Below are 12,485 nucleotides of genomic sequence, written 5' to 3'. Positions count from 1 at the left end.
AAAAACCAAGACACAGTCACTCAGGTATTTTTCTCTCTCTAGTATGTGGAGGGCGTATCGCCACCTAGTGTTTCGGCATCTTAGGTGTCGTATCAGACTCAATGCTTATTACTGCTTCTCATCTACTCACACGTGTGAATCAGTTGGATGTCTTCCTACATCACTCTGCTCTAGTTTCACCTTTAAAAGACATATTTTTAGATGTAAAAAGACTTCAAATTATGGTAATAAACAATTTATCCTGCTTCCATAACTCATTACTTGTCAAAAGCAAAAAAAGCTTGTAAAGCTTTAATGGCTGTTTTTCATGATTTCTCCCTTCAGCTCCAGAGTCATCAGGATCTGCACTAAATATGTGTGTGTGTGTGTGTGTGTGTGTGTGTGTGTGTGTGTGTGTGTGTGTTTCACACTCAGCCATGCTGAATGGCGAAGATGAGCAGGACGGACGCGGAGATGTTCACCTCTGGAAGGTCCTCATCATCTTGCGCAGCAGACTCTCCAGGTTCAGGACCTTCTGCATCAGGAGACACTTGACCGCCGTCTCCTCGCGGCTGGCTGGGTTGATGCGCTGAGCCGTCTGCCTCCACACCAGGATTTCGTGCTTGAGCTCTGGGACGGAGGAGCAGGAGACAGCGTGAGAGACACACACACACACACCCGTTTAAGAGCCGAGGGTTCGACCAGCAGGAGGCGCAGATGTTTGGGGTCAATACGCTACTGCGACGCCCCGCAGAGGCGGCGAGTGACGTGAAGATCGAGCGGCGCCGGAGGCCCCGGACCGAGGCCGGATGCCGGGAGGAGCCGTCCTGCTTTCAGCGAGGTTGCTAAGTGACGGGACGTGAGCGGCAGCGGAGGAGGCGGGAACATTGACCCACATGGAGGGCGGAGAATTGATGAGGCCTCTTCCTCCTCCTCCTCCCCCTGTACCTTCTCCTCCTCTTCCTCCTCCCTCTTTCTCCTTCCCCCTCCTCCTGCTCCCCCTGACAACTTCCTGCTCCCCTAAAGTCTCCTGATTGGAAAACCCAGCAGCCTCCCACTTCCTCTGGGAGGGGGTCCGACTGTTGACTTCTTCCTGATTAGAGTTGGTTTTATTTTTCTCACACAAACACTTTCACACAGTTGTGACTGTTGAGTGTGCTCGAGTGTGTGTGTGTGTGTGTGTGTGTGTGTGTGTGTCCTGTCTTCAAGATCGATGATAAACAGACGCAGCTCGATCCAAATCAAACACACCCGCCGGTTGCCGCCTTTTTTTTTTCTTCTCTGTCAAATCCTGCTGCTCCTCCAACAGAGTGTTCAGTCTTGAGTAACAGCCAAATAATAGTGTCTCTCTCTCTCCCACTCCGCTAACCAGTAATTAAGATGTATAAAGGAACTGCCGCATTTGTGATTAGTTTTAAACAACAGAATCATCGGAGGGTAAATAAGATTAAAACCACATTCTGGAGCTATTTTTATACGCTGGGAATTATTCAAAGCTGAGTGAGGACTTTATCCCGCTTCCACCTTCGCCCTTTCTGAATGAACCATGTTTTCTCCACTGCTCGGAATTTCTGGACTGTGGTCAATTTCATTGAAGAAGGACTGAAAACAGGTGTTGGCTCGGCCCCTCTGACACTCCTGTTCCAAACATGCGGATGTTCCAAAGAATGACTTTTAGCAGGATGTTAAACCATTGGTTTTCTTTCCTTTGACTGGAGGCTGTGAACAGAGGGTTAATATGTGTTGTTTTTTTTTATGGACGTCTGCAGAGATTTTTAATGGTGAATTTAATGATGCACCACTGGAGTTCAGGACGAAAGATAAATTGGGACTAAACAAATGTAAACTGTCTAAAACAGCCTGGTTTTAGCAGGAGGCTGTCAACAGATGGCTAAATATGCTGGATACTGGAGATCCTTTGATACTCTTTGACAACTAATGGTTCAATGCTGCTCCACTAGAGTCTGGGGAGTCAGAACCTAATTCACTCGTTTCCAGCTGCTGCAAATTCGGATATTGTTGTATTAACTCCTGCTAAAACTTTTTTTTGGAGAAGGCTGCCAACAGAGGGCTGAAAATAAAATTTCCCAGAGACCTTGGGAGATTTTCACACAATGAATTATGCACAGCTGCTCCAGGGTCCAGGATGAAAGATTAGCCGGTGAAAATGGGCAGAAGACGAGGGCCTTTAAACATGTGATCAGTTCGGCGGCGGCTGGGAGGGACCCGTCCCATTTATTATGGGCCTTAACGACGACAGAGATGGGTCATCTCGGGCTGACAGGATCATCTGATGAGTTCAATGTAAATGTAGTGCAGCAGGTATCACCTGCGACAGCCGGGTGGAAAGTCTTTGACACGCGGGGGAAGCATACATCAAGTGTGGGATGGGTCGGCTCAGGGAGTTAATCACATATCTATGAGGTCACCGCAGCGGCAGGAGATGAAGAACTGTGGTGCGAGGACCGACGGTGGGAGGTTCTCTTCATAAGAACGATAGCAGTGGGTTGTTTTGTTTTTTTCCTTTCTTTCATCAGCTTAGTGTGTTTGAGCAATTTTAATCTTTACATTTCAGCCTGGCAGCAACAACGCAACACATTCAGACTGCCTGGATGTTTGACTCTCTCGGGTGATAAATGGACCCTGGTACTGATTTCACCCCTCAGCAGCTCCAGCCCTGCACTTCGCCTGGGATTCCACGTTTCAAATCAGCGTCTCTTCCTGTTGTCTTTCTGCCAGGAGGCTCACGACAAATTCAGAGATGCGGGTGTTTTCGCCTTTATTTTCCACCCACAAATGGCAAAATTATGTTTTTACTCAATGCACATGTGGGAAATCATCCCTTTGTGATGTCACAAAAGCATACACCCACAGTCTGAGACCTCCTCATTTCCGTCCCTTCATAAACGCGCTGAAGGTCCAGCACAAGCCTCGGTTTTAGCAGGAGGCTCCAAACAGAGGGCTAAATATGTTTGGGGTTTTTTTCAAAGGTGAGTACATTTGTTTGGATAATCTACCACATATGAGATTCCACTAGAATGTAGGTATGTGGACATAGGTAGAGGGTATAGCCTTCAATTCTAGGTTTAGAGGTAATACTAATGCATTAATAAAGGTTTAGCACACAGAGCTACAGGAAATATTCAAACTCTGTAGTTTGTCTTGGTGTAACATGTTTTCCAAAGATTTTATATACTCAAACGTAACTGATTTAAGTATAGAACCGGAGTGACTGTTTCAAGATTTGCGGGCCCCACAGAGCAACTTTATCCTTTACCACTCAACAGAATTACCAAAAAGAAAAAATAAACAAATGCCAACTCACCCACGATTTCAATGGACTCCTTGTTGTAGAGTTTCTTGTTCCAGTAGAGCATCCGCAGGAAGGGGAAGGAGGTGAAGAGGACCAGGCAGATGCCCAGGAACATGTAGCCGGTGAAACTGGCAAAGTCGATGCCCTGGAAGAGACACAGACAGGAGAAAATGGGAACCGTGTCGTTCATCATCTGAGACAGATGCAGCGCAGCGGAACAGGTGCCGTCAAGGCCGTTCGTTCATCTGCCCGAAATATCACCTCAGTCGCTGCAGGTTTTCCTTTCTCGACGGAGGAGCATGGAAACCGTAGCGGCCTACAGGTCTGGCATCAAAGAGAATAAATTCACAGCCAAGCTAATAATTACCCGCAGGTTGTTTTTTTGGGTTTTTTTTATTGTCCACCATGGTCCAAGTCTGACGGGGGGGCAACGCCCGAACACCAGCCACATGAGAGCCAATCACAATCCTCCCAGCACAACAGTTCATTCATTAGGGCTGTTCCTGGAAATGTGTCCCTTCAGAGACACCATCCATTGCATTATCTGCATTTTTTTTTTTCTTTTGGAATAATTACCACAGAGAGTGTGGAGACGAGGTGAAGACACGTGATGAAAGAGTATCGTCAGGAGTGAAATGAGAGGTGTGGAAGACGGCGCTTAGAATAGCTGAGGTGTTGACTGGTTCAGCCAATCAGAGGGCGGAGCTGGGGGTGGGGGTTGGGAAGTGGGGCTAGGAGCGGCAGAGGTTAACATGTTACTTGGTTGGCTTGGGATCCAGGAATGAGGAGGTCAGAGCGAACCACAGGAGAATCTTCTTCTTCTTCTTCTTCTTCTTCTTCTTCTTCTTCTTCTTCTTCTTCTTCTTCTTCTTCTTCTTCTCCTTCAAGCCAAGACTCAAAGACCTGCCTGTCAGTTTGGAGCACATCTGTTTTTGGCAAGAAACACCACCGGTGGCCCTGGGTGCAAAATTACAGCCGAAGCGATCAAAACAATTTTTTCCCCCTTTTTTTTTTATCTTTTCGTACCTTGAACCAGAACAAATCAAACACAAGGACACTGTGATAGAAGGGGACAGAATCGCCAGCGCAGCTCCACCCCCTCCTTCCAAACCTGGATTACCCCCCCACCACCACCACCACCCACACACACACACAAGCAGGGAAGCATGTAAACACACACGCACACACACACACACACACAGGCAAGCTGTCCTTATCAGAGGCCAGACACGACTGAACGAGCCTGCTGCCACAGAGCGCTGCTGATGCCACGGCGTCCCGCCGGTTCTGTCGCCGGGGAAACCGAGCCAAGACAAACTGGACAGAGGCCCGGAAGCTGCCGGACCTGCTGTGGAAGCCGGAGCGGACCGCATACCGCTGCTGCGACCTGCAACCGGGGCGGAAATGTCACGAGCACTGAACAGATGCCGCGAGAAGCCGCCGGAAAATGTCACGTCCGCTCGTAGCGCAGTGTCGGGAGGAGGAAAAGAAAGAGGAGAAAGAGGAGGAGGTAGAGAAAGAGGAGGTGGGGGGAGGAAGAGAAGGAGGAGGAAAAGGAGGAAAAATAGAGGAAGAAGAAGAAGAGGTTGAGGAGGAGGAAGAGGTTTGGAGGAGGATAAAGGGGTGGAGGAGGAGGAGGAAGTGGTGGAGGATGAAGAAGAGGAGGAGGACAAAGAGGTGGAGGAAGAGTAAGTGGTGGAGGAGAAGGAGAAAGTGGAGGTGGTGGTGGTGGGGGGTGGATGAGGAGGAGGATGTGGTAGAGGTGGAGAAGAAGGAGGAGGCGGAGGAACACTGTTGGCCCTTCCACACAGTCTTTTGAAGGGGGAAAAAAATGCCTGAGCCGGAATTTCATCCACTTCCTGTCATTACGGCGAAAACACACGACATGCAGCCGCTTGCTGCTGCTTCCCCAAATTAATTTGTTCTTGACATACAGCTGGGTGGCATGACAGGCAGCACAGGGGTTTGGCAAAAATTTTCCAAAAGAGTCGCTGCAAAGAAAAGCTTCTGACTTCCAATCATGAGATGTTTGGTTTTCAAAAGCACAAAGTGCAGTTTGTTTCCTGAATTTGTGGGGGGTTTTTTTCCCCTGAGACTTATTTATGCAAGAGCTGAACGCAGGATGTGATGCTTCTTAAAAAAAAAACACAAAAAAAAAAACGTCACAGTTGGAAGTAGACACACTGCAGTATTTTCAGTTGACACACAGGCAGGATCATCTTTTCCTTTTGTATGCATAATTTACAACCTCCTCTTCCTGAAAACTAGCGTTGGCCTCAGTAGCCTTTTTTTCTCCCTTTGTCCAACCTCGTCTCTGACGGCTTTTTTACATCTTCGGAACGGGAGGTCAGAGACGAGTTGGTCTCAGACAGTGGGCAGAGGCAGCTGCTGGCTAGGGGCCGCGGTCACAAACTGTGAGAGGTTTCAGTGACATCACAAAGGGCCTGGTTTTCTGAATTTCTTCGGGTAGCAAGTAGAAGATAAGAAAGACAGACTGTTTTAGTAGCCTTTTTTTCTCCCTTGTCCAACGTTGCTGTTTTGGGATTTCCTTTTTTCTACCTGTCGTCTTTGCTGTCTGCCAGATGAGTGTCTCTAGAGCAGCCGCAGGATTGCAAAATTTAAAATTTAAATAAAGCATAAACCCGGAGGTCAATGTTTGTGTGCATGTAACAACATTACGATATGAATATATTCAAAAATTGAAATTTAAAATTTCATCAGTCAGGTTTGATGCAACTAACATTTTTTTGTTAATTTTCTCTCTATATGTTAAGAATTTTAGGTGAAAATCAGGATGAGTGGAACTTACAGTATCCATCTGCTCTGGTTTTTGACTCTTTTTATTCCCGCCATGTGCAAAGGCAACAGCGGCCACTTGGTTGAAATTTGGTTTGTGGCATGCTTCCGCTCGTCTCCTGCACCGTCGGCGAGCACAAGGATCCCGACGGGGGAATCGTGTAAAAAAACGCAGCGGCGGTTGTGACGAGACGGTGCTACGCAGAGATAAAACTCGTACAGGCTGGCAAACACAGATGATTAAATTTACCCACAGCGGCCACAACTGTGTGCACACTGGTGAATCGCTGAGGTTCTGAATGTCACGCCTTATCTGAGGGATGCCGAAGCTTCAGAGAGAAAAAAGAAAAAGAAAAATCATGTAAATAACTGACAACTGCCAACAAGGTCTCTAGCAGAGCAGCTCTGCTGGCCGGACGCTTCAGTCATTTGACTTGACTGAAATTGCCTTTTTTTTTTTTTTTTTAATGATAAAAACTGGGAAGGTCCCGTGTTACGACACGTTTCCTCATCTTTATTTTTTTTCAAATCGACTCGAGTGGAGCAGCGGCTCAAAGCGTTGCCAGTCCCTGCAGAGAGCAGCACAGCTGTTAGCCCTCTGTTTGCAACCTCCTGCTAAAGCTGCCGGCTTTTTTTACGTCTTCGGAACGGGAGGTCAGAGACGAGTTGGTCTCAGACAGTGGGCAGAGCCAGCAGCTGGCTGGGGGCCGTGGTCACAAACTGTGAGAGGTTTCAGTGACATCACAAAGGGCCTGCTTTTCTGAATTTCTTCGGGTAGCAAGTAGAAGATGAGAAAGACAGACTGTTTTCCCTTATGGGGAGTGTGTGTGCGTGTGCTGGTGTGTGTGTGTGTGTGTCCAAAAAGAAGGCAGGAAAAGTGCCCACCTCTCTGCGCAGGTCCTGATTTGACACGATAATCACATTGGGCGGATCTCCCACAGCCGTGGCGGCTCCCCCGATGTTGGTGAAGATGACTTCTGCAATCAACACGTGTCTGGGGTCCAGATTAAGCACCTCGCACAACCTGCAGGAGAAAATAAATCAATAAATCAATGAATGAACCAGGCAGTGACGGGGAAGCCTTCCAGCGGCCATCAGAGAGCAATGCGAGAGGATGAGGACAGACTGGTGTTCCGTCAGTGTGTGTTGGGCCCCTGATCCCCGCAGCGATAAACTCCGTCCACGCCGCCACCTTCCCGCGGCTATTTATAGCCGTTTAAATTGCCTTCATTTATCCTCACAATTAAAGGGCAGAAATTAGAGCGAATGGGCAGCCTGCAGCAAATTACAGCCTCGGTGTGGCAGAGCAGTTCTCAGGAAGGTCTGGATCGATCGGCCGATTCAAGAACTAATAGAGCTTTAACCATATTCTGCTGGTTTTTTTCTATTTAAAAGGCCGCTTGCCTAAAGTGTTTTCCCAGAGTTAAGAGAATTTATCAGATTTAAACGAGAAATAATCTGTCTGATTGGGTTAATAAAATAATCAAAGTCCCATATCTTCTCCTTTTTAGATCAATATTTTACTCATTACCTTTATCACGAATTATACGTTAAAATGTGTCTCTCCAGAAAACAGCAAATGTAGCGCTCTGTTTGGACCTTTAACATGTTTCGGAAGGTTTCGAAAACGAGGCAACCTCAGAGGGGGCGGGTCCAACACCTGTCTAGGAGTGCGCTCTCTAATCTGGCAGATGTAGAGGTGCCCTTTGTGTCGTCACAAAAACGTTTCTCCGGAAAGTGGAGGGAACAAAGCAGCAGATGGACTTTTTCTAATTTCTAGGAAGTTCGCTGACCAGAAACATGAACGAGAACCACGTCAAAAAAAAACAAAAAAACCCACCAGACCTTGACTGAACGCGTTGGATCTTAATAAATAACAGCTGTAGGAAGCCACTGATTGTCTGGACACAAAGCTGCTCAGCACCTGATGGTAACGGGCGTGAAGAGCATCATGGTGGTGACGTTGTCCAGGAAGGCGGAGAGGATGGCGGCGATGAGGCAGAGGATGATGATCATGGGCCAGACTCTTCCTCTGGACAGCTGGTAGGCCTGCAGGGTTGGACGGGACAGAGGGACGTCAGCCACAGGGGAATCTCCACCAATCGGGAGCAGCCTTGGCAGTGACGCCACGCCTCATTGCACCAACAGACGCTCTGTGATGTTCACATCATTGTCCAGAAGGAAAAAAAAAACACTTGAATTTGGAGAATCTGCCTCTTGTTCGGCGGCGCACTTAAAATTCATGAGCTCGGCTGGACGCCTGTGTTCTGCAGCCAGGAGAGCCTCACTGTACGTGAAGGACAAAAGACCTTCTTCAGGATTAAAGCCCGCTGCTGCAGAGCAGGCACTTGATCAGTGGGAAGGAGACTTGACTTTGAAGATGAAGGTCTCATCGTCTCATCGCCGCTAATACAGTTCCTGCTACTGATAGAAAACCAGCCAGATGAAACATTTTCCAAATCCAGCGACTCAATTTCACGTGTGTTTGGAAAATGTTTGGGAAAAGGAGGAAAGAAACTCTGTGGAGGTGCAAAGCATAGTTGGTGTTCTTCTTCTGTTCTTCTGTGGGTTTTTTTTTTTAAAGCTATCTTGCAGCTCTCAAATCCTGCTTTTCTTACCAACTAAACAGGACAATGTTTGAGTTTTTAAAGTCACAATGAAAAATGCCTCAGGTCGGAGCTGTTCTTGACGGACGCGTGTGACTTTAAAGCTGAGGGACCCTCCAGCCCCATTGGTGTTCTGATGAATGAAGTGTCTGTAAGTTTGAATAAGTGAACAACGGCTGGACCATCATCCGTCAAGTATCGAAATGTTTCAGGCAGCGGCTCACCTTCACAGCGCAGTAATCAAAGAAGCCGGTCTCAGAAAAAATGGCCACCAGCACCATCTGGAAGGAACACGACACACATTTTATTGGGGGAGGGGAAAATAAATACATATATGATATATACGGTTTATGTTTACGATTATATAACAGGATTATTCATCATGCTGGAAAGTAATATCGGACCAAAATGACAAAAAAGAAAAGTGAAATATTATTTTCCGCGTGGAAAGTATTGAACGACTCTTGACTCTTTACATGTAAAAATGAATTCAGATTAATTTGGGTTAATCGGGAGAACAGCTGCATTCATGTATCAATACTGTGCAGAAATACTAGCTGTACACTAAATATTATGACTTCAGGGTGGATTTTTTTTTTTTTTTCCCCCCTCAAGACGTCTGTCTGTTGAATTTCTAAGCAAATGGTGAAAAACGCAGCAGCTGCTGAGGAGGATCTAAAGAGGAAACCACCATCTGTTGCTGTGCATCTATATGCACTAAAAATTTATTTTCCGTGCATATTAAAAGAGCATAATTTCTCAATTCTCAGTAGCTGTTCAGCACTTTGGTGAACATCTGTTATTTTTAATAAAGTGACATGGCGGTCAATGATGGTCTTCATTTCATGTTAAAATGAACGGTGGAGCGATAGATGCTGTATATACTCGAGAGAGAGACTTGTTTTGAAATCCATCTTCGAGTGTGCAGCCTGTGTGGACATGTCTGAAGAGTCTCACCATGCCAAACAGAAGAGCCAGCGTCTCGTAGTCAATCCACTCCACCACCGTCACCAGACTGGGCCGCTGCCGGAGGGAAGTGTGGAGGATCACCGTCACAAGTAAAAAAAAACATTCATTTTCTCCACAGTTATAAAAGCGCAGTTCTTCATCAACTATTCAAAAGTTGTTGCAAATAGGTTGATAAAAAAAAAGCAAAAATATTTTTGTAATGAATAAATGATAATTCAGGATGTATTATTGAGTAAAAGAATCTCTGAATAAACGTCGCAGAGAGTGTTATAATTATTATAGGCAGCGACTTTCTTCACTCTCCCCTCCCAGAAGTTGGCCGCGACTCCACCGGATCAAGTCGAGAGGAGTTGAGGATGGATTTCAGGCTGCCTCTGTTTGTTTGGGATGTGAAACACTGAGCAGACTTACGTCTCCGATGACGGCCAGAGCCGCCAGCGCTGCCAGAGATCCCAACATCGCCGCCAGAGTTCGGTGCACAATCTGAAAAGTTGGGAGACAACGACCATAGACATGTCACCGCATCGCAATCAAAAGGTCGCACTGGTTCAACTACCAAATGACATCATCTGCTCTGTTTTAACTTTCTCCGCTGCAAGTACTCCTGACAGCCGATCCTTCACGTGCAACATTCGGCTTTTATCAGGATTCCCAGCATTTTACCATTAGCGCCATCTTGAGTTACCAGCTGGCTGAACTGGAAGATTCCATATTTGGATGTGTGGGAGGTGTGCTGTGTGTGACGCCCGCTGGTAAATCGACTACACTAGGCCCCTAAACTGTAGCCACGCCCACAACTTTACAGCCGTTTCACCTGAAATTAAACCAAATCAGATTAAATGGACATTAGAGTCCATTCACTGACTATTTAAATAGCAATTTAGACGAACAAAAAAAAATAAAAATATTTAGGGCTTCTTTCCATATTGACAGCACATCATCGTTAGTTTTTTTTGCAACCATTTGTGGCGGTCCCTGCTGGCCAAGCGATAGAATGCAGGTTTTTTTTGCCACTTTTGCATTGTTGGCCTCCTTTTCGAAAACATTCAATGAGTTCAACACTGGCGTCAACCAACCAGGTTGATAATAACGCAGCAGAAAGCAGTGCATGCGTGCGTGCGTGCGTGGGCCATTTACCTCGAAGATGATGAGGACGTAGACGCCGGCCAGGATGATGCCGGCGATGGCCACCTGCGTCTCCACGTTGACAAAGAGCGACTGGTGCGTCATGGACAGCGGCACCACCTCGTTGTCGAGCAGGAAGGCCTGGAAGGTGATGACGATGGGGTCGCTGCAGGCAACGCAGGAAGTGGCGACGGGAAACAGCAACGGTCAACACCAATAGTACGCACTTTACTCACCGATGTTCACATGGCCAATAAAAAAGAGTCTGGGTTTTTACCTGGTGTGATTCTGTGAATCCTTTGATTATAGAAAACCTTTTTTTTATATTGATGTATTTTTTTTTTGTCTTCAGTAGGGATCAAACACACACAGGAAATGTTCATGTTCAAATGTCATATTCATTCATTTATTTATTTGCTTTTTGCTTTATTCTTCATTTTTCTTGCATCTAACAGGAGATCTTCAATGGTATTATGATGGTATTATGGGGACTGGATGGAAATGGTGCAAAGGGAAGAAAATTGCCTCCAAAATAAGAAGTTTATTCGGTTTTCTTTTCTATTATTTTCTGTTTGTTCGTCCATTTTAATGAAACGAGTTATTTTTCGAGCATCATGGGGAAAAAATTAAAACATAACGGGCTTTTGTTGCTTTTGTTTTTGTCGTTGTTCTTTACGAAAACACTGATGTTTGTACAAAACATTAGAAACACTGTTTCTAATGCAGTGCTTAGCCAGTTTGTTTGTCCTTGTCAAGTTCCCGAATTTTTCTGGATATGTTTTTAAAAATGATTAACTGTCAACCGGCAAGACAAGGTCTATAAAATAAGTCTGTGTCTGTGGAAGTTGATTAAATATGATTTCTTAAAACATGCATTGTATTTTTTTTTAAACATAAACTCTCTGACTTTGACTGTCAAAGAGCAACAAATAGAAGAATGTGCAGGTACCTGCTGATCATCTCGAAGGTTTTGGTCACCAGCACCTGGTTGCTCCTCTCACTGTGCAGGGGGATGGTCCAGTTGTGGATCACCTGACGACCACCACAACCACAGAATCAGCTCCCCCGTCTCTGCCCCTCTTTCCCAGGCGCACCCGCACACACACCCACCTGCTGGCCCCTCCTCCTCCGCTGTCCCGGCTGCTCCGTCTGCTCCACCTGGATGAGGATGTACTCCTGGTCGGTGATGTCCACCATCCCCCCGGCGAAGGGCCCGCCCACCTGCAGCTTCAGCAGGGCGTTGTCCCGGAAGTCGGTGAGATTCATGGCTGCGAGACGAGTCGCGTCAAGAGAAAAACTTTGAATTGTCTGGAAAAACTCCTGCAACCGGCTGAAACCGGATCTAATCTTTTCCGCCGCCCATATCAGAACGTCACATGTTTGTGATGCTGCATCAAAGGATACAGAAGGTGTCTGTGGGGGAGACTGCCAGCATCCTCCAGGGGTTGTCTCGGTCCGGATACATGCTGAAGAAAAGCTGCAAGCACAACAGGGACGACATCAGACTCACAAAGACGAGGCAGACTGTCAGCAAGACACACTGGACACACAGGCAGAGACTGAGAGAGAACAGCTTGTCCCATTTCCTCATGTTTAAATGCCTTCTTCAGTACTCAATGTTCACTTTAACAGAACAGAACACAAGTGTGTTAGTTGTTGTTATTATGCATGTGTTGTTGGTTTTTTTTTATTTGTTT

The 12,485-nt window shown here is 46.4% G+C and overlaps 1 protein-coding gene across 2 annotated transcripts in view; it reads right to left on the bottom strand.

The window, feature by feature from the left end:
* The window catches only part of oca2 (oculocutaneous albinism II), a 35,869-nt gene that overhangs the window by 18,380 nt on the left and 5,004 nt on the right, over positions 1–12,485 (bottom strand). For both annotated transcript variants that reach the window (XM_076045542.1, XM_076045543.1), the window contains 11 exons: positions 12,193–12,265; positions 11,899–12,056; positions 11,738–11,820; positions 10,801–10,954; positions 10,075–10,146; positions 9,652–9,717; positions 8,919–8,975; positions 8,013–8,137; positions 6,974–7,112; positions 3,305–3,437; positions 462–609 (listed from right to left, as the gene is read on the bottom strand). In XM_076045542.1, the coding sequence (XP_075901657.1) occupies positions 462–609; positions 3,305–3,437; positions 6,974–7,112; positions 8,013–8,137; positions 8,919–8,975; positions 9,652–9,717; positions 10,075–10,146; positions 10,801–10,954; positions 11,738–11,820; positions 11,899–12,056; positions 12,193–12,265 (1,208 nt within the window). The remainder of the gene's footprint in view (positions 1–461; positions 610–3,304; positions 3,438–6,973; positions 7,113–8,012; positions 8,138–8,918; positions 8,976–9,651; positions 9,718–10,074; positions 10,147–10,800; positions 10,955–11,737; positions 11,821–11,898; positions 12,057–12,192; positions 12,266–12,485) is intronic.

Source organism: Nelusetta ayraudi, unplaced genomic scaffold, assembly GCF_046127955.1.
Source record: "Nelusetta ayraudi isolate G7.1 ecotype Tasmania unplaced genomic scaffold, CSIRO-AGI_Nayr_v1 ptg000084l, whole genome shotgun sequence".
Taxonomy (NCBI): Eukaryota; Metazoa; Chordata; class Actinopteri; order Tetraodontiformes; family Monacanthidae; genus Nelusetta; species Nelusetta ayraudi.
The sequence above is the reverse complement of the archived record's forward strand: the minus strand, read 5'-3'. Positions and strand labels throughout refer to the sequence as shown.